This window comes from Bufo bufo, chromosome 7, assembly GCF_905171765.1.
Source record: "Bufo bufo chromosome 7, aBufBuf1.1, whole genome shotgun sequence".
Classification (NCBI taxonomy): domain Eukaryota; kingdom Metazoa; phylum Chordata; class Amphibia; order Anura; family Bufonidae; genus Bufo; species Bufo bufo.
In genome coordinates, this window is record NC_053395.1 from 136,946,580 (window position 1) to 136,967,947 (window position 21,368).

The following is a 21,368-nucleotide window of genomic DNA, read 5'->3' on the forward strand; positions in this document are numbered from 1 at the left end:
GTGTTGCATTTATATTTTTGCTCAGTGCATTTATACATGATGATCTATATCCCCAATATATCCTACCAGTCCTTGCAGCCTCTCATGGTGCATTGTGTATTAGTCAGTGTTCACATTATCTAGGGAAAGGCTTCTCGATATTTTCATTTACAGCGCCTCTCCAGCCAGAACATGGAGATGCTGGAGTTACTTCATTCTTCATAGTCCACAAAAAAATGTAACTTGTTTTAGTTTAAAGCGTCTTCTATCAAAGCTGTCACTGAGTCTTAAACAACATTTACACGAGCCAATAATCGTCTAGATTATCAAGAAAGAACTTTCTGCGAACCGTCATTCCCGACAAACTGCCTGTGTAAATGTGCTGCCGATCACCCGATGAACAAGCAAAACACTCATTCATCGGGTGATCCTGTCAATCATTCAGGCACCACCAATCATAGTTTCTGGGCAGCAGATTGTGTGGTCTAAACAGGGATCTTCTGCTCAGAAACTATGACTCTGTATAAGTACGAAGGATCGCAATAGCGATTCCTCGTCCCCCTACAGTTAAAGATCATTGCATGTAAATACAGTGGTATCTTTTAGTGAGCGAGCAGCCGACTGTCCATAAGGAACACTTTCTTCACTTTCTTCTTGACAATCAGGTGCAGAATCGTCCCGTGTAAATCCATCTTCAGTAAAGAGAGTCTGTCTTCAGTCTTCAGCATTTTTCTGAGAACTAAAGATGCCTGTGTGTAACAAGTCCGATAGACAGGGTGATGGACAGTGATAGTTAGGCCACATGTCCATAGTCAGAGACTGGGGTAGCGACTGTGTAGTTACACACAGGTGTCTTCTGCAGACTGTAGACAGGCTCTCCATAGCACTGCTGTTAGTGCCTTGCTAAGAAGACACCCTGTTTTCTAATTAAAAAAAAGAACATCTTTCACTAATGAAGTACATCACAAAAATGTTTAACATCCCTGTCTCTACACTACAATAAAAATAAACCAAAACAACAATTTATCTTAAATGTGTCTCATAAATGCTATATAACAGTAAAAGAAGCACAAAAAGAGTCGGCTATATGATAACTTCTGTCAGAACTTCTTCCCTTGTTGTGCTTCACCAGTGAAGGTGAGAAGTTTGAGAAGACCTGATCTTTGAGAATGTTTAGGTAGAACTGGCTCTTGTCCACCATTGGCCAATATCAAATGGGGGATTTATCTGGTGTAAAGAATAACTAGCTTAGTTACCTATAACAGCCAATCAGATTACATTTTTCATTTTCCCAAGGAGTGGCAACTAAGATTTTTGATAAATTTGTTTTTTTTTTAGAAAAGAGGTTCAAAAATAGGATGCAAATGAAAATTATAGGTAATCAAATAAATATATATATATATATATATATATATATATATATATATATATATATATATATATGGGTCCCCAGCTCTAATCAATTAATTTTATTAGAAAAAGTTCAACTCCTGACCATTATCTTCAGATCACTGCTTGGTGTCAGAGAAGATAATCCTACATACATCCTGGGGATGAAAACCTGTCCTGATATCACATGCTCATACAGGTATACTACATGGCTAGTTACGTATATCACAGCTCTTTCCCCTAATTAGCCATGTAGGGATTTCTTTTCAAGAAAATTTCCCTTCATAGAGAGCAGAGATCTTAAAAATGGTGAGGATTTGCCTCCCAAAATATATCAACTGATATAAATGTTAATCATGTAATTAAGCAGGAATATTAACGTAATGGTGAGGGAGAGGATGCTGCTGCTGTGAGGGAGAGAATAGGAAGGAATCTTTAATCAGAAGTGCGTGTTAACTCAGCGATCTACCTAGCTTTAGTTTTGTGGGTGCAGTGCACAATCTTTTTACACTGCCCTGAGCCCAGTGACACATAAAAATAACTTTTAGCCGTCTGTTAGTTAGGTGGGCGGTGGCCATTTTATGCAAGCTCAGTGCACCAGCACTGCATATGTGCTTTTGTGACATTCAAATCCAAACTTGAAATACTGCAATAATAATCTGGGTTTAAAAAAAAACAAAAAAAAACATTTTGTCAGTGTGCAATTTAAGCTAGAAATACAGCAATCATTTTCTGGGTTTTATAAAAAAAAACTTTTTGGGCAAAATACTCAGCGGACGTAGTTGATCATTGCCAGCTACACGCACAAGTGAAACACCTTCCTCAGGTGCGAGTAGGCGACATAACCTTCAGTGGTATTTAGTCGGGCCTAATGCGGCTCTACGAATGGTGAGGCCAGAACAAGTACAGGCGATAGTAGATTGGGTTGCTGACAGTGCCTCCAGATCCTTCATATTGTCTCCCACCCAGTCTTCTGCTGAAAGAACAGAGTTGGCACCTGCAGCCGATATCCATCAGTCTTTCACCTCACCCCCTTGCAAATCAGCCAAGCAGTCTAAGCCCGAAGTCATGCAGCAGTTCTGCTTTTTGATGACTCTGCTAGCAGGGTTTCCTAGGGCCATCCACCTATCCCTGCCCCAGAAGTGGAAGAGATTGAGTGCACCGATGCCCAACCACTTATGTTTCAAGATGAGTACATAGGAGGACCACCGCAGCACGTCTCGGATGATGACGAAACACAGGTGCCAAATGCTGTGGCTTTTGAAAGTGTGCAGACTGACAAGGAGGGTAGGGGTGAAGATTGGGTGGAAGATTATGTGGAGGATGATGAGGTCCTCGATCCCACATGGAATCAAGGTCATGCGAGTGACCTGTGAAGTTCGGAGGAAGAGGCGGTGGTCACACAGAGCCACCAGCACAGCAGAAGAGGGAGTAGGGTGCGGAAGCAGAGCGGCCATCCCCTAGACAGTACGCCTGCTACTGCCCACCGCAGCAAGGGACCGAGCACACCAAAGCCAGCTCTCCAAGGAGTTTCCTGGCGTTGCAGTTCTTCACACAATGTTCTGACGACAAGACACGAGTGGTTTGCACGCTGTGCAATCAGAGCCTAAAGCGAGGCATAAACTTTCTCAACCTGCAAAGCACGAGTTGCAGTAGAGTAGGCACCTCAAAAACAAAGAAAGGTCTCCTCCTGCTTCCTCTTCTGCTGCAGTCTCGGCCTCTTCATCCACCTCTGGAGGGACAGTGGCACCTGCCACCCCGCAAACAGAGGATCTGCCAGCAACACCACCACCTAGGTCACCAAGCATCTCCACAATGTCCCAAGGAAGCGTTCAACTCTCCATCTCCCAAACGCTGGAGAGGAATAGGAAGTACACCCCTACCCAAAATTACTGGCTTTGAAATGCTGTCATTCCGTCTGGTGGAGACGGAGAGTTTTAAAAGCCTTATGGCGGTGGCTGTCCCACAGTACGTCATGCCCAGCCACCACTACTTTTCCAGGTGTGCCATCCCTTCCCTGCACAACCAAGTGGGAGACAAAATCAGGTGTGCACTGCGCAACACCATCTGTGGCAAGGTCCACCTAACTACGGATACGTGGACTATTAAGCATGGTCAGGGACATTATATCTCCATAATAGCACACTGGGTAAATGCAGTGGCGGCTGGGCCTGAGGATGATAGCAGTTTGGCACATGTCCTTCCACCACCGAGGATTGCAGGGTTTTTCAGTATGCCTCCTGTTGCTTCCTCATCCTCTACCAACTCCTAATCTGGTCAGCCTAACACCTTCATCACCAACTTCAGCACAGCCAGGGGTAAACGACAGCAGGCAGTTTTAAAACTTATCTATTTGGGGGACAAACGGGCCTTGAACAACAGACCGATGAGTGGTTGGTGCCAGTGAGCCTCAAGCCCGGCCTGGTGGTGTGCGATAATGGGTGAAGTCTCGTAGCAGCTCTGGGACTAGCCGATTTGACACACATCCATTGCTTGGCGCATGTGCTGAATTTGGTGGTGCAGAGGTTCCTTAAAAATTACTCCGATATGTCAGAGCTGCTGGGTGAGTCGCTTTGTGGAACAGCACCACTTCACCACCAATGACTGGGCCTCCATGCGAGACCTGTGTTCATTGTTGCGCTGTTTCGAGTACTCCACCAACATGTCCAGTGCCGATAACGCCGTTCTGAGCGTTACTATCCCACTTCTATGCCTCCTTGAAAAAATGCTGCTGGCGATGATGGAAGAGAATGTGGCACAGGAGGAGGAGGAGGAGGAAGAGGGTTCATTTCATAGGGTTTCCGGCCAGTCATTCACAAGTGGCTCCGAGGGTGGGTTCCTGCACCCACAAATGCCAGGCACACAATTGTCCAGCCAGGGCACAGTTCTGGAGGATGAGGAGGTGGAGGATGAGGAGGAGGAGGAACCGTGTTCACAGTAGGGTGGCACCCAAACCAGCTCATGGCCATCACTGATGTATGGCTGGGGGGATACAGAGGACACAGACAATACACCTCCCACAGACAGCTTTTCGTTGCCTCTGGGCAGCCTGGCACACATGCTGCAGTGTCTCCGCAATGACTGCCAAGTTGCCCACATTCACATGCTGATTACTGGGTGGCCACGCTGCTGGATCCCCGTTACAAGGACAACGTACCGTCCTTAATTCTGTCAATGGAGCGTGATCGTAAGATGCACGAGGACAAGCGCACACTGGTAGACGCGCTGCTAGTGGCATTCCCACCTAACAGCGGGGGCACAGTGGAAGCACAAGGTGAAGGCAGAGGAGGAGGAAGAGGTCGCCAACGCAGCTGGGGCACCACCAGCACCTCAGAAGGCAGGGTTAGCATGGCTGAAATGCGGAAATGCTTTGTCAGCACGCCACAACAACCAGCACCACCAGCTGATATGGAACGTCTTAGCAGGAGGCAGCATTTCACCAACATAGTGGAGCAGTATGTGTGCACACGCCTACACGTACTGAATGACGAGTTTGCCCCCTTCAACTTCTGGGTCTCCAAATTGGGTACATGGCCTGAGCTTTCCCTTTACGCCTTTGAGGTGCTGGCCTGCCCTGCATCCAGTGTATTATCTGAACATGTGTTTAGCACGGCAGGGGGCGTTATCACAGACAAGCGCAGCCACCTGTCCACAGCAAATGTAGACAAGCTCACGTTCATTAAGATGAACCAGGCATGGATCCCACAGGACTTGTCCGTACCTTGTGCAGAATAGACATGTATACCGGCCTTAACCAGCCATTGTTATACTACAGAGCAATTGCTCATTGTTGTATTTTGGATATTTCACAGTCTTTTGGAGTGTACCCTAATAAAAAAAAAAAAAAACAGTATTGGCTACCTCGTCCACCTCCACCGCCGCTTCCACCTACACCGCCACCTCAACCTCCTAATTGCAGAGCACTTGTCATGCTCTTAACCACATTTTGATGCCATTTGCAGCCCTCTAGCCCTTTCCATGACATTTTTAGAGCCATTTTAGGGTCCCAAACTCAAACTTTGGCCTGATGTAGCAAGCAATTGTTGGGAAGGAAGCGTTCCTTCCCGGCAAGCGCCTGCTCATCAGTGGAGGAGACAACTGTATTTACATGCAGTGATCTATGCCACAGTATGAAGACCATCAATCGCTAAGCCATCATTCATCTCCATACAGAATCATTGCTTGCCTCAGCACAGTGCCATTTAGACACCATGATCTGCTATCTGCAAAAGATGATTTAGGTGTCCGCACCAACAATCATATTACCCACTGAACAAGAGATTTGCTTGTTCATCAGGTAATCTGTGGCACCTTTACATCGGCAGATTCTCGCTAAAGATAATCTGCCCTAATATAGGGCAATGTAAAGGGCTTTTTAGACAGGCTGTCTAGACCTGCACCACATTTATTACAGTGGCTCAGGGATATACATTTTCCTCTCAATCTATACCAACTAGTGGTTCACCTACAACCGGATTATTCCACTAGAATTGTGGCACAAGTTTGGCGCAAAATGGTGGATCTTAGGTCGTGTGACTGTCCCTTTTCTACAGAGCTCCACCCATTTATGCTAAGCCCCACCTCATTATAAAGCATATTGGAAAAAAAGTGTAGAAACCCTATATATGCCAGCTTGCAACACTTTTTAGCCAGATTTTTGGCACAGACACATTAGTAAATCTAGACCAATGATTTTCTTATAGGTAGACACAAATAATATACAGTTGTGGCCAAAAGTTTTGAGAATTACATAAATATTGCTTAAGTTTTTATAATTCCAATTTGCATATACTCCAGAATGTTATTATGAGTGGGCAGATGAATTGCATAGTCCTTCTTTGCCATGAAAATGAATCCCCAAAAAACCTTTCCACTGCATTTCATTGCTGTCATTAAAGGACCTGCTGAGATCATTTCAGTAATTGTCTTGTTAACTCAGGTGAGAATGTTGACGAGCACAAGGCTGGAGATCATCATGTCAGGCTGATTGGGTTAAAATGGCAGACTTGACATGTTAAAAGGAGGGTGATGCTTGAAATCATTGTTCTTCCATTGTTAACCATGGTGACCTGCAAAGAAACGCATGCAGCCAACATTGCGTTGCATAAAAATGGCTTCACAGGCAAGGATATTGTGGCTACTAAGATTGCACCTCAATCAACAATTTATAGGATCATCAAGAACTTCAAGGAAAGAGGTTCAATTCTTGTTAAGAAGGCTTCAGGGCGTCCAAGAAAGTCCAGCAAGCGCCAGGATCGTCTCCTAAAGAGGATTCAGCTGCGGGATCGGAGTGCCACCAGTGCAGAGCTTGCTCAGGAATGGCAGCAGGCAGGTTTGAGCGCATCTGCACGCACAGTGAGGCGAAGACTTTTGGAAGATGGCCTGGTGTCAAGAAGGGCAGAAAAGAAGCCACTTCTCTCCAAAAAAAACATCAGGGACAGATTGATCTTCTGCAGAAAGTATGGTGAATGGACTGCTGAGGACTGGGGCAAAGTCATATTCTCCGATGAAGCCTCTTTCCGATTGTTTGGGGCATCTGGAAAAAGGCTTGTCCGGAGAAGAAAAGGTGAGCGCTACCATCAGTCCTGTGTCATGCCAACAGTAAAGCATCCTGAGACCATTCATGTGTGGGGTTGCTTCTCATCCAAGGGAGTGGGCTCACTCACAATTTTGCCCAAAAATACAGCCATGAATAAAGAATGGTACCAAAACACCCTCCAACAGCAACTTCTTCCAACAATCCAACAACAGTTTGGTGAAGAACAATGCAAAAGTGATAACTAAGTAGCTCGGGGACCAAAACGTTGACATTTTGGGTCCATGGCCTGGAAACTCCCCAGATCTTAATCCCATTGAGAACTTGTGGTCAATCCTCAAGAGGCGGGTGGACAAACAAAAACCCACTAATTCTGACAAACTCCAAGAAGCGATTATGAAAGAATGGGTTGCTATCAGTCAGGAATTGGCCCAGAAGTTGATTGAGAGCATGCACAGTCGAATTGCAGAGGTCCTGAAAAAGAAGGGCCAACACTGCAAATACTGACTCTTTGCATAAATGTCATGCAATTGTTGATAAAAGCCTTTGAAACGTATGAAGTGTGTGTAATTATATTTCACTACATCACAGAAACAACTGAAACAAAGATCTAAAAGCAGTTTAGCAGCAAACTTTGTGAAAACTAATATTTGTGTCATTCTCAAAACTTTTGGCCACGACTGTACACACTAGACGGCTACTTTTAAAACCATGGATGTATATAGCACAAGCAAGTCATTGTCAAAGGAAACATAGTGAATGTCAGTAGTAAGATTTTAAAATACTATTACTATTTTGGGAGGTGGCTAAAAATAAAAAAAATATTCCTGCAAAAAATCTATTTGGGTCACTTAACATGCAGTCAGCTAGTGAAAATGGCAAAAGATTTATACATATTATTTTGCTAGAGACCTCTGGCTGGAAAAGGATTTGCGAACAGCTGCAATAATGTTATTTTTCCCAAAATGTGACTTTTTCATTCTACACTTTAGTGCATTCAATCTGCAGTCTCATGTAAATCTAAGTGGCTTTGAGTAAAAGCAAAGCCTGAGTCTTTCCACTCAAGGCATCAGCAGTCAGTTAACCAGAGGACTGCCATACTGATGGTTGATAAATGTAAAATTCATACAATATAGTCTTACAATACTTGAGGTTTATCTTTGTACCACTTCATACACAATGATGAGCTAGCTGCTCCAAAAATAATGTTTGTTCGTATTTTATTCAAATTGTGAGAGATTCCATAGTTTGTTAATGGAAACTGTAAAATAAAGTATTAGTATTATGTCTGTGTATTAGGTTATCTGCCCTTCTAATCAGATTCAAAAAGCTGACACCCTAGTGCAGACATACCAAACTTTGTATGCCACTTTTATGGTGTAAAAAGGTCACACATTTCAGCCCACCCATGTCTGCGCCATGATTCGTAGCTTTACTTTTCTAGTCACTTTTCAAAAGCAGTGCAAAAAAGTATGCAGGGCTTAGCAGGAGGGGTGTGACCTCACATGGCCCTCCAGATTCACTCTAATTTACACTAGAAACACTGGAAAGAACTGCATGGGTGAACACATACAGTACAGAGCAAAAGTTTGTACACACCTTCTCATTCAAAGAGTTTTCTTTATTTTCATGACTATGAAGGCATCAAAACTATGAATTAACACATGTGGAATTATATACATAACAAACAAGTGTGAAACAACTGAAAATATGTCATATTCTAGGTTCTTCAAAGTAGCCACCTTTTGCTTTGATTACTGCTTTGCACACTCTTGGCATTCTCTTGATGAGCTTCAAGAGGTAGTCCCCTGAAATGGTCTTCCAAAAGTTTTGAAGGAGTTCCCAGAGATGCTTAGCACTTGTTGGCCCTTTTGCCTTCACTCTGCGGTCCAGCTCACCCCAAACCATCTCGATTGGGTTCAGGTCCGGTGACTGTGGAGGCCAGGTCATCTGGCGCAGCACCCCATCACTCTCCTTCATGGTCAAATAGCCCTTACTTTCAAAGTTTTCCCAATTTTTCGGCTGACTGACTGACCTTCATTTCTTAAAGTAATGATGGCCACTCGTTTTTCTTTACTTAGCTGCTTTTTTCTTGCCATAATACAAATTCTAACAGTCTATTCAGTAGGACTATCAGCTGTGTATCCACTTGACTTCTCCTCAACGCCACTGATGGTCCCAACACCATTTATAAGGCAAGAAATCCCACTTATTAAACCTGACAGGGCACACCTATGAAGTGAAAACCATTTCAGGGGACTACCTCTTGAAGCTCATCAAGAGAATGCCAAGAGTGTGCAAAGCAGTAATCAAAGCAAAAGGTGGCTACTTTGAAGAACCTAGAATATGACATATTTTCAGTTGTTTCACACTTGTTTGTTATGTATATAATTCCACATGTGTTAATTCATAGTTTTGATGCCTTCAGTGTGAATCTACAATTTTCATAGTCATGAAAATAAAGAAAACTCTTTGAATGAGAAGGTGTGTCCAAACTTTTGTTCTGTACTGTAGGTGGGTACACATACAAAAATGGGAGAACAATTACAAACTCCATAAAAATGGAGTTGAGAATAAAGTGAGAATTGTGAGTTACCATTCTCTCTCTCATACCCTACCAATGTCCAATGAAAGCTGACCGTGTCGGGCGCTACACTGACACACCCTATTGACCAAGGGAATTATATTTACACATTTTCAAGAGGAAGAACACACAATGTTAATTAATAGGAAATGCAGGTATTTACCAAAACAGACATACTGTATCAAGGGGAGCTGAAAGGTTATCTTATAATAAACATAACCAAATAGGATAAAAATAGGGTAGGATAGAAAGTAGTAACTTAATGAAAACGTATGCATTTAAGGAAACAAAAAGGGAGAAGCTATAAAACAATAGAAACAGGTATAACATACTGTGACACAGAAAAAGTGATCAGGGATAGTTATATTCCCCAAGATTCCTCATGTACTAGACTCCTGGAAGCATATATCTCTTCCAGGGAAAGCTGAATGAGATATAAGGAATCCAGAAAAGCGGAGTATCCCTAACAAAGAGTAATAAGGACTTTGTTAAATCCTATTTTCAGGCCTGGATTTTTATGGGCAGGTTGGTAGTAGGACCAATCGTTCCCTTTCTGGCTAGTACATTTTTCATTGTAACACAGTCCAGCTTTTTACTGAGCTATTAAGGTGCAAGGTGTGCACTACATAAAGAAAGCCATCTAAGGATGAAGAACCTGTCTGAGGAGACTGTTATCGGAATTGATAGCCTCAAAGTGGACACTTACTCCTAGTGTGAGGTGTAAAAAATACCACCCCTCGTGCCTGCTTGACGTCAACTACGTTGAGCTCATGAGATACGATATGGTCACTGGTTACCAAGGCGTGACGTTACACCCTCCTCGAGGAGTGGGTAAGGTCAGTTTTGGTACAGTTTTCACAGACTCCTCCTGTCCACACGGGCACAGAGAGGCAACAAGCTGAGGGAGCCTTTTCACTGCCCCAGTCAAACAATGTGTTTTCAGCCCGGGCAGACTGCCACCAGTTCCTTGTTTGATATAAGCCCGGTCCGCTAATGGGATTATATAGGGTAAGAAACCAACCTGCGGTAGCGTATGACTAGGCCGAAACACGGACATGGGGATTTGTGATCGAGATACAAGACAGCACAAAATGTATTCACATGGAGGGCAGTGATGTCAGCAGGTTGCAGGTCCCTCTAAACACATGGCACGATGTGACCCTCCTTGCTGGCACAAGTCTTTTTAACTGTAGCCGGCCCCTCCTCTTCCCGCCTCTGGGAAGGGTCCCCCCTCCCTGCTGATCCTGGCAGCTTGATGACCCACAAAACCCTTTATGGTTAATAGCTCCAGACCAGAAGGTCACAGGGAGATTGTTCTGGGACCAACAGACCCGCCTGGGTTCCGGCTACAAGTAGAGTCCAATCATGGTACTGTTATTTAGTTTATGTGGGGAGATATGTATACCTCCCTTCCCTGGCATCCCACCACCAGACTGAGACCACGGGCTTGTTCATCGTGGCCACAGGGGTACAAATATGTATCTGGTTTATGCCTGTGATGGCCGGGCGATTTATAATTCCTTATGAACTGCCGGCCCCAGAAAGTCTGAAAATTTCCATTGAACGGGGGAATGGACTAGACCTCCTGCAGAGATGTCTTTCCTGTTCCATTAGCTGGGTTCCTGGCTGGCTGAATGGAAGTGTGAAAAGTTGTAAACACTGGTGGACTGCTAGAGGTCCTCTGCCATCTGCTAGCTTTGAAGCAGGGCCCCCTGTGGAGCTCACTACCTCTGCTACCTTTCAGCTGATAGCCGGTGTGGGGACATGGCTGACAGTAAATATTAACCCATATTCCTCACATAAGGTAACACACATTAATTTAATTTTGTTTGAGTGGTTGGTAGCAAGCCACTAGTATGGCCAGGATGATGTATATGTTTAGTAAGCGCTCACTCAAGGTGGGTGCACACCTCCCATCCAGAGACAAAACGTGACGCCCGTGTGAAGAGGCCTAAAAGTAACATGCTGAGGAATATAACAATAGTGCAATCCTGTATTCTGAGTGATCACACCGACTTGCACACAACATACGTTACATTAAACAGACATTTTTATAATTTGTCTCCTTAAAACATGGTCTTCATCTTCAATCTCAATTATTAAAGAATTTGTCAACATATAAACTAAGAATTAATTTCAATCTAAATGAGATAATACCACAATACCTTTCATCTTGTCTTGCAGGCCATTATGTTCTATGATATGATTCTCTAGGTTCGTTCTTAATACAAGTTCTGGCTCCGAATGCTCCTAAAGTGAATCACATTAAAATAGTATTAATAATCAAAACATTATCATCTGCTCAACTAATATGAAAATTACACAAACAAATAGCAAATATCACAGCGCTCACACCCAGACAGGAAAACATGACTTGTTCAATTGACTGAGTATAGTTTACATAATCTGCCCATGCTGTATTTTTTTCTAACACCCATATGTTCACCAGCATTTTACAAAGTTGCGGACGAGAAAACCTTTATGATTTTGAAGTCATGTTAACGCTCAACATGTTTTTGTTTTTAAATATTCCCAAATCCTCGCTCTGCCAATGATTTGAAATTCGGCACTTATACGCTTATAACTGGTTGTCTTGCACATCAGAAATCTATCTCCATCTGGAAGAAGAGCCTACAGCATCGGCTTCAAAACACAACCAATACCAGTTGTCCAAAGCAGATGAGCTCCCGCTTCTACTGATCTAAATTCAATATGTTCTCTGAAAAGTAGAGCAGCCTCAGGGCCGTGCAAAATATCCACTTTCCAACTCTTGGGCTTGGCAGTTTTATATGCAGATTTTCTCAATTATACACACAAGATGCTAAGAACTGATACCATTATGCTTCACACAGACGTCACATACACAAACCATGAAAAAGTTGTTGTGACTACGCATCAGAGGCGAGATCAATAAAAAATATTTCTTGGTCGCTACTGATGCATTTCCTTGACAAAAAAATAAATAAAATGATTTATGTATTGCTTAATAGCATGCAGAAATTACAGTGTTTAATTCTGAAATACCAAATGAAAGTCTTAGGTATGGGTTATAGGGTAAAATGCTCATGGTATTGGTTAGTATGGAAGCTGAATCAAACTTAAAGGAACACTCTGGGCAAAACTAATACGCTACATAATATCCAGTCTACGTCCTTTGGAGGGAAATGTATAACACTATGGTTCAAAGAACAAAGATTGAACCCCTGTATAAAGCACTGCACAAGCTTGACATAGCGCCTCTATACACGACAAGATCCACTAGAAACAAAACCTAGAAAAAAAATAGAAAAACAGACATACTGTAAAGATAGACTACATATAGAGATGTAGTAAACATTAAAGGTACCTTAACACGAGACTATGACCAGTACAACTGAGCGACGAACGAGTCATTTCTTGCTGTAGTGAACGTTTACAAAATTGTAATTTTGATAGCATATTCCATTGTTTGTAAAGCAGACTGTTGCATTTGCATGGTATTGTGGACAAATTAATAGTCTGTAATTGTGTGTGCAGTGATCAATTCCTGTTTACACATATGAAATTGTTAAAGGGAATCTGTCACCTGCTTTTAGCATTTTAAGCTGTCACCATTGTCATGTTTACTAAAGTACCTTATTTCCTGCAGTCTTCTTACTTTATTTTGTTTTGTCCTTTTGATAAAAAAGCCCTTTTTCTCATATGCTAATGAAGCTTCAAGGTGCCCAGAGGGGTGTTTTTTTTCCTCTCTGGTGCCCAGTGACGCCCCCCTGCAGTGCCCAGCCCACCTTAATTTGAATCCCAAGAACGCCTCCTGATCCTGAAATAACCTCCCACAGCCCCGGCAAACGGTTCCGCCCCCTCGCCGCGTCATTGTCTACCTTCTAGAAATGCCCTGTCCTTCTTCCTGTCAGCGGCCAGAAATATCGCGCAGGCGCAGTACCGCCTACGCGATCATCAACCTCCTCAGGGCAACAGCGCTCAGATTACGTCACTGGGCTCGGCGCTTCATTAGCATATGAGAAAAAGGGCTTTTTTTATCAAAAGGACAAAACAAAATAAAGTAATTAGAAGACTGCAAGAAATAAGGTACTTTTGTGAACATGGCTATGGTGACAGCTTAAAATGCTAAAAGCAGGTGACAGATTCCCTTTCACCGCTTCCCGAACGCCTAACGCACGGATGCGTCCTGGTGGCGGTCGATTCATTCCTCCTGGACGCATCCGTGCGTCATCTCGCGAGACGCAAGACTTCGGTCTGAGCCGGCCCGCGCATGCGCATTGCGGGCCGGCAAAAGTTAAAGAACAATTTCGTCACCAGCCTGCCAGCCAATGATTGTTGCTGGCAGGCTGGTGATTTTCAAAAAACCGAATCAGAAGCCATATAACAGCTTATATTTATAAATATAAGGTGTTAAATGGCTTCTGTGCTCCTCTGCTGGTCCTTTTCGTCGGTTGGTCCCAGCAGAGGAGCACACATCACAGTGAGTAGCCACCAAACACTACACTTAGCCCCAGATCATCCCCCATCACCCCAATTAACCCCTTGATCGCCCCTGTCAATCACCTAGTGAAAGGGGAAAAAGTGATCAGTGTAAACTGTCCCTTTTTTTTTTTACTGGTATTGACTGATAGTTTTAGGATAGTTTTAGGCCCCTTGGTTAGGTAGTTAGCGATCGTTTAGCGCCCAGCCCACCGCACTCACTGATTCGCTGATTAGCGTATCGCTAATCAGCTTTTGTACTTTTATAGTATCTGTAAGTGATCAAAACTGTTCACAGTCAGATCTATAATAGTATTAGTGTCACCTTAGTTCGCCCTCCACCCAAAACGCAGTGTTTGCCCGATCAGGCCTGATCGGTCGCCCACACGTGCGTTCACCCACGCCCGCCCCGCCGCAGTGACAAAAAATTATTATTTTTTGATCACTGCACAATCACTTTACAAGCGCTGCGGTGATAACAATAATCAGTTTTGATATTTTTTAGCAATCGCAGCGGTCTCCGGTACTTCGCTAGCCTCCCATTTGTAAGACAGGCTTGCTTTTTTTCTTGGGTAGTCTCAGGGAATACCCCCTAAATTTAGTAGTCCAAATGTCAAACAGGGGGTATTCTTCTTTAGAGGCCTACAGGCTTCTGACCCAGTCGGATGAGGAATGGGAACCCTAATCTGACGAATCCAGCGGGTCAGAATATGAACCTGTAGAAAGCAGTGGCAGTCTGACCCAAAGTTCGGACGAGGAGGTTGAGGTCCCTGACACCACCAGGCGTACCCGGCCCCATGTTGCTACACCACAGGTTGTGCAGGATCCGCTTCAAAGGGGAGCAGAGTGGGGCTAGCGCTGTCGGATTACGTGGTGAGGCATACACTCAGCAGAGCAGCCCATCCTGGACCTTGTACCAGCACTGCCGTACAACATGGTAAAGTGGCGAGCACCAGAAGGGCAGTTGAAGCTGGTACGGTGGCACGTGCAATAGTTACCCCGTCGCAGCCACCGCACAGACAGGCCCGTAGAGCCCCTAGAGTCCCTGAGGTGCTGGCAAACCCTGATTGGCAGTCCCCAACTTCAGCCGCACCTGTAGTTCCCCCTTTCACCGCCCAGTCTGGAGTTTGGGTTGAGACAACTCAGATCGGTTCGGCACTGGGAATTTTTGAGCTGTTCTTGACTGCGGAGCTCATGGAATCGGTATGCCACTCAATTTATAGCCGCCAACCCGGGAAGCTTTTATGCTCAGTCTTTCCGGTGGAAACCAGTCCAAGTTTCCGAAATAACATTTTTTTTGGGCCTTCTCCTCTACATAGGTCTGACCAAAAAGCATGAATTGCGGTCATATTGGTCCACGAACCCAATTCATCACCTGCCCATGTTCTCTGCTGCTATGTCCAGGACACGATTTGAGACCATCCTGCGTTTCCTGCACTTTAGCGACAACACCACCTCCCGTCCCAGAGGCCACCCAGCTTTTGACCGGCTCCACAAAATTCGGCCCCTCATAGACCACTTCAACAACAAATTTGCAGATTTGTATACCCCTGAGCAAAACATTTGCGTAGACGAGTCCCTTATACATTTTACCGGGCGCCTTGGCTTAAAACAATACATCCCAAGCAAGCGCGCCCAGTATGGGGTCAAATTGTATAAGCTCTGTGAAAGGGCCACAGGCTATACCCACAAATTTCGGATCTATGAGGGTAAAGATCAGACCCTGGAGTCGGTCGGTTGCCCTGACTACCTGGGGAGCAGTGGGAAGACAGTCTGGGACTTGGTGTCACCCTTATTTGGCAAGGGGTACCATCTTTATGTGGACAATTTTTACACAGGTGTGCCCCTCTTCAAGCATTTGTTCCTAGAACAGATTGGCTGCTGTGGCACCGCGCGACCTAGTCGCCGGGGCTTCCCCCAACGGCTTGTTACCACCCGTCTTGCAAGGGGGGAGAGGGCTCCCTTGTGTAACGAAGAACTGCTCGCGGTGAAATGGATAGACAAGTGTGACGTTTACATGCTCTCCTCCATTCACGCAGACACGGTAATACAAATAGAACGGGCAACCAGTGTCATTGAAAAGCCCCTCTCAGTCCACGACTATAATTCGCTCATGGGAGGGGTGGACTTCAATGACCAGATGTTGGCTCCTTATTTAGTTTCCCGACGCACCAGACGCTGGTATAAGAAGGTGTCTGTATATTTGATTCAATTGGCTGCATATAATAGTTTTGTTCTCTACAGTAAGGCTGGGAGAACAGGATCCTTCCTCAAATTTCAGGAAGAGATCATCGAGAATTTCCTGTATCCAGGAGGTTCCGTGGCCCCATCCACCAGTGTAGTGAGCCGTCTACACGAGCGACATTTCCCCAATGTCGTTGCTGGTACCTCAACCCAACCGTCACCCCAAAAAAATGTTGTGTCTGTAGCAGGAGTGGAATAAGGCGTGACACCCGCTATTTCTGTCCTGACTGCCCTGACCACCCTGCCCTATGCTTAGGGGAGTGTTTCCGGAAGTACCACACACAGGTACACTTAGCATAGGGATTGCATCTTACAGTACAGGCACAGAGGGCTATTAGGGCCCTTTCACTCACAGCTGCTGCAAACCTCTCCTGTCACCTGGGACAAAGTGCATAATGTACTTCGCCACATCTTTGGGCGATTTGTGCTTTGCACATTGTCCAATGGGGAAGGAGAGGCTTGTCCTATAAAGGTAAAAAAAAAAAAAAAAAATCACCGGTAAGCAAAAAAGTTAACGTTCTGTTCAAAAAGTTTAATAAAGTTTATATGTTCCGTTCAAATGTTATTATAAAGTTAATAAATTTATTGCATTGCGTCCTGGTTTTTTCTTTAGTTTTTTTTACCTTCCAGCTGGACCAACCGATCGACTAGCTGCAGCACTGATGTGCATTCTGACAGAAGCATTGCGCTGCTGTCAGATTACACAAAAGTCGGTGTATGCGGCGCTGCAAGACGAGATTTCTCCTCTGCAGTAACAGATACGTTTGCCGAGGCTTATGAGCTGAGGGGGAGGCGTTGTTCATATATTTTGGCAAACACTTTGTATATAAAAAAAATAAAAAATCCCGGCAATGATTTATTCATTCACATCGATTGATGTGAATGGAGAAATCTGGTTTGCCAGGGCATACGGGCTAAGTGGGTTTGGATGTTGGGCGGAGCTCCTATGTCCTGGCAGACGCCTTTCCCCTCCTTTTTTTTTTTTGGCAGAGATTTTTTCATCCACATTGATCGATGCGAATGAAGAAATCTGTGCCGTTCATTTTTTCTTTCAGCCCAGAGGCTGAACGGAAAAAAAAAATCTCATTACCCGTATGCTCAATATAAGGAGAATAGCATTAACTCCTAATGCTGGCCATACATGTAATGATTGCGGAGACCCTCAAATGCCAGGGCAGTACAAACACCCCACAAATGACCCCATTTTGGAAAGAAGACACCCCAAGGTATTTGCTGAGGGGCATATTGAGTCCATGAAAGATTGAAATTTTTGTCCCAAGTTAGCGGAAAGGGAGACTTTGTGAGAAAAAACTAAATAAAAATCAATTTCTGCTAAGTTGTGCCAAAAAAAAATTTCTATGAACTCGCCATGCCCCTCATTGAATACCTTGGGGTGTCTTCTTTCCAAAATGGGGTCACATGTGGGGTATTTATACTGCCCTGGCATTTTAGGGGCCCTAAAGCGTGAGAAGAAGTCTGGAATCCAAATGTCTAAAAATGCCCTCAAAAAAAGTGTCACACATGTGGTATCGCCGTACTCGGGAGAAGTTGGGGAATGTGTTTTGGGGTGTCATTTTACATATACCCATGCTGGGTGAGATAAATATTTTGGTCAAATGCCAACTTTGTATAAAAAAATGGGAAAAGTTGTCTTTTGCCGAGATATTTCTCTCACCCAGCATGGGTATATGTAAAATGACACCCCAAAACACATTGCCCTACTTCTCCTAAGTACGGCGATACCAGATGTGTGACACTTTTTTGCAGCATAGGTGGGCAAAGGGGCCCAAATTCCAAAGAGCACCTTTAGGATTTCACAGGGCATTTTTTACATATTTTGATTTCAAACTACTTCCCACACATTAGGGCCCCTAAAATGCCAGGGCAGTATAACTACCCCACAAGTGACCCCATTTTGGAAAGAAGACACCCCAAGGTATTTCGTGATGGGCATAGTGAGTTCATGGAAGTTTTTATTTTTTCTCACAAGTTAGTGGAATATGAGACTTTGTATGGAAAAATTAAAAAAATTAAAAAAATCCGCTAACTTGTGACAAAAAATAAAAAGTTCTATGAACTCACTATGCTCATCAGCGAATACCTTAGGGTGTCTACTTTCCGAAATTGGGTTATTTGTGGGGTTTTTCTACTGTCTGGGCATTGTAGAACCTCAGGAAACATGACAGGTGCTCAGAAAGTCAGAGCTGCTTCAAAAAGCGGAAATTCACATTTTTGTACCACCATAGTTTGTAAACGCTATAACTTTTACCCAAACCATTTTTTTTTTTACCCAAACATTTTTTTTTATCAAAGACATGTAGAACAATATATTTAGATAAAAATGTATATATGGATGTCGTTTTTTTAAAAAAAAATTACAACTGAAAGTGAAAAATGACATTTTTTGCAAAAATTTCGTTAAATTTTGATTAATAACAAAAAAAGTAAAAATGTCAGCAGCAATGAAATACCACCAAATGAAAGCTCTATTAGTGAGAAGAAAAGGAGGTAAAATTCATTTGGGTAGTAAGTCGCATGACTGAGCAATAAACCGTGAAAGTAGTGTAGTGCAGAAGTGTAAAAAGTGGTCTGGTCATTAAGGGTGTTTAAGCTAGGGGAGCTGAGGTAGTTAAGGTTGCAAAGATAATTTTTGTGCCCATATAAATGATCAAACCAACGAGAAAGCTAGCGATTGTCAGCTGTCACTCTATCGTTCATTGCTTTTACACTGCTCAATAATTGAGCAGTTTCACAAAATTTTACGATAATTTAGAAGAAAATCGGCTTGTGTAAAATTTGAAAGACACAAAAGCAGACATACAGATGAATAGATAAAATGTAGAGCACAAACAACCTGCTGAAACGGGTCTTGTTTCTCTCTGCAAACAGAACTTAAACTAACGACCATAAACCTAGGGACCCGAAGCGAAACAGGCAAACCTCAAAATTTCATGCGCACCACTGTTAGTTTCAATTAAGAAGAGTTTGTACATTGGTAGTAATGGTCAGCAGTCAGTGTCAAAGCACCGGCTTTACTCAAAAGAAGTGATCTCCTCACCAACAACACAGGCACTGTCCCCTTGTTTGACATTTAAAGGGGTCCAGTAGAGACAAAATTTGATAGACAGAAGAGCAGACATACAGATAAATAGACAGATGAATAGAGCTGTAGTAAACATTAACAACATTTAAAGGGGTTGTCCAGAATTAGAAAACCATGGTTGCTTTCTTCTAAAAGCAGTGCCACACCTGTCCACAGGTTGTGAGTGGTATTGTAGCCAAGCTCTATCTACTGCAACTGATCTTTAATACAGAACACCACCTGTATAACAAAAACCTGTATAACATAATGGCTAAAGCTTCAAGGTGGACCTTTACTAGAATGTATGGTGGCTCAGTGTTTAGCCCTGGTGCCTTAAAGTGCTGGGGTCCTACATTCAAATCTGACTAAGGACAACATTTGCATGGAGTTTGTATGTTCTTCATTGGTTTGTGTGGATTTCCTCCCACACTCCAAAGACAAAGAGGGACATTTATTAAAACTGTGCATCCATACGCCGGTGTTGATCTCTCTGCACTGGTGTGAGATGCACCTAATTTATTAAAAGGCTTAAAGGGGTTATCCGAGCCTGGAAATGCCCCAATATGCCTGGGCCCCTTACACTGATTCTACTTACCTGGCTCCACGGTTTCTCCACGGCTACCGCTGCTGCTCCCCGGGTGCAGATGAAAACATCCGGTGTCGGGGGGAAGAAAGCAGACAAAGGCACGCGGTGATGGGGACTAGCCTCCCTAGCATCGTGGGTGACACTAGGGAGGCTCGTCCCCACCTGCCATTGGGGGCCACCCCTCCCCCCAACACTGAATGTTTTCATCCGCGCATGGGTAAAAGCAGCAGCGGCCGTGCGGGGACCAGGAGCAGCGCGAGTATGAGGGGGCCGGGCATATGGGAGGGGCATTTCCAGGCTCGGATAAGCCCTTTAAGTGCCTCTTAATAAATTAGGTGCATTTTTGCCCTGCAGTGCACTAGACGGCAAGAAGTAACGCACCTTTTCTTAACACCTCGAAAAAGTGCTGAGAAACTTATAAAGTATGGAAAACTTTCTCCAGCTCACCTCCCTGGTCGAATGTGTAGTCCCGGCTCCAGAGGCCCTAGGGGAGTGTTCCCGTAGCAGGCTGCAGATAAATGAAGAAAAGGTCCCGGAGACCGACTAAGGGTACTCACCCGAAACGCGTCAATGTTCCTGCCGTGTACTTGGTGGTTATGTCTGTCAACCATATGTGAACAATAAAGAAGAGCTGACAGAGGAATTCTATTTGTCTCCGGGACCTTTTCTTCATTTATCTGCAAACTTATAAAGTCTCAAATTATGGTGCAGATATGGCACTGTGTGCCATAATTATGATAGGTTTTTTTTACATCACAATAGTGGCTTAATGCTTGGTAAATGTCCCTCACACAGTGCATTCAGAAAGTCCTCAGACCTCTTCACTTTTTTCCACATATTTTTTATATGGTGGTCTTTTGCTAATTTTTTTATGATTATATTATAAAATTATAATTTTTTATCATCTTTATGCTCCTATTACCCCATAATGACAAGGTGAAAACAGAACAGTAGAAATATTTATCTAGAAAAGGCTAAATCAAAATATTGCAGGCAATATTGAGACTGTTTTTTTTAATCAAATCGTTTTTATTGATTTTAAAAGATAAGCATTTTCTGTAATCACTTTTACATTTTGCCATGAAAAATAAAGAATAAAATACAATAATAAATTGCAGCATCAGACAAAATGCAGATTACAACAGTAAGGAATATACAATCATGAGTACCTGACAATGTATACAAGATACATCATCAAAATTAGATATAACCCCAAACACTTTTTAAGGCACAAAGCATATCAAATTAACGCTCTTCCCCCCCCCCCCTTCCCCCCCCATGAAAAGGAGTAAGAAAACTTCTGTCATAATTTATAACACAATATGAGTATGAGACATCCATTCATTCCACAACTTCTCGAACTTCTGAGGACAACCTCTCTTAACAAACACACTTTTTTCCATAATCAACATGTCATTCACCCTCCTTTCAAACTCTTCGATCGTTGGCGGACTCCCCTGGATCCACCTCTGCGCCACCAGTTTCCTGGCCACATATAACAGTCTTC

At 43.6% G+C, this 21,368-nt stretch overlaps 1 protein-coding gene across 1 annotated transcript in view; it reads right to left on the reverse strand.

The window, feature by feature from the left end:
- Positions 1–21,368, reverse strand: part of PARD3B (par-3 family cell polarity regulator beta) — a 1,801,259-nt gene that overhangs the window by 1,067,223 nt on the left and 712,668 nt on the right. Inside the window, 1 exon segment of the mRNA XM_040441847.1 lies at positions 11,654–11,738. Coding sequence (XP_040297781.1) covers positions 11,654–11,738 — 85 coding nt within the window.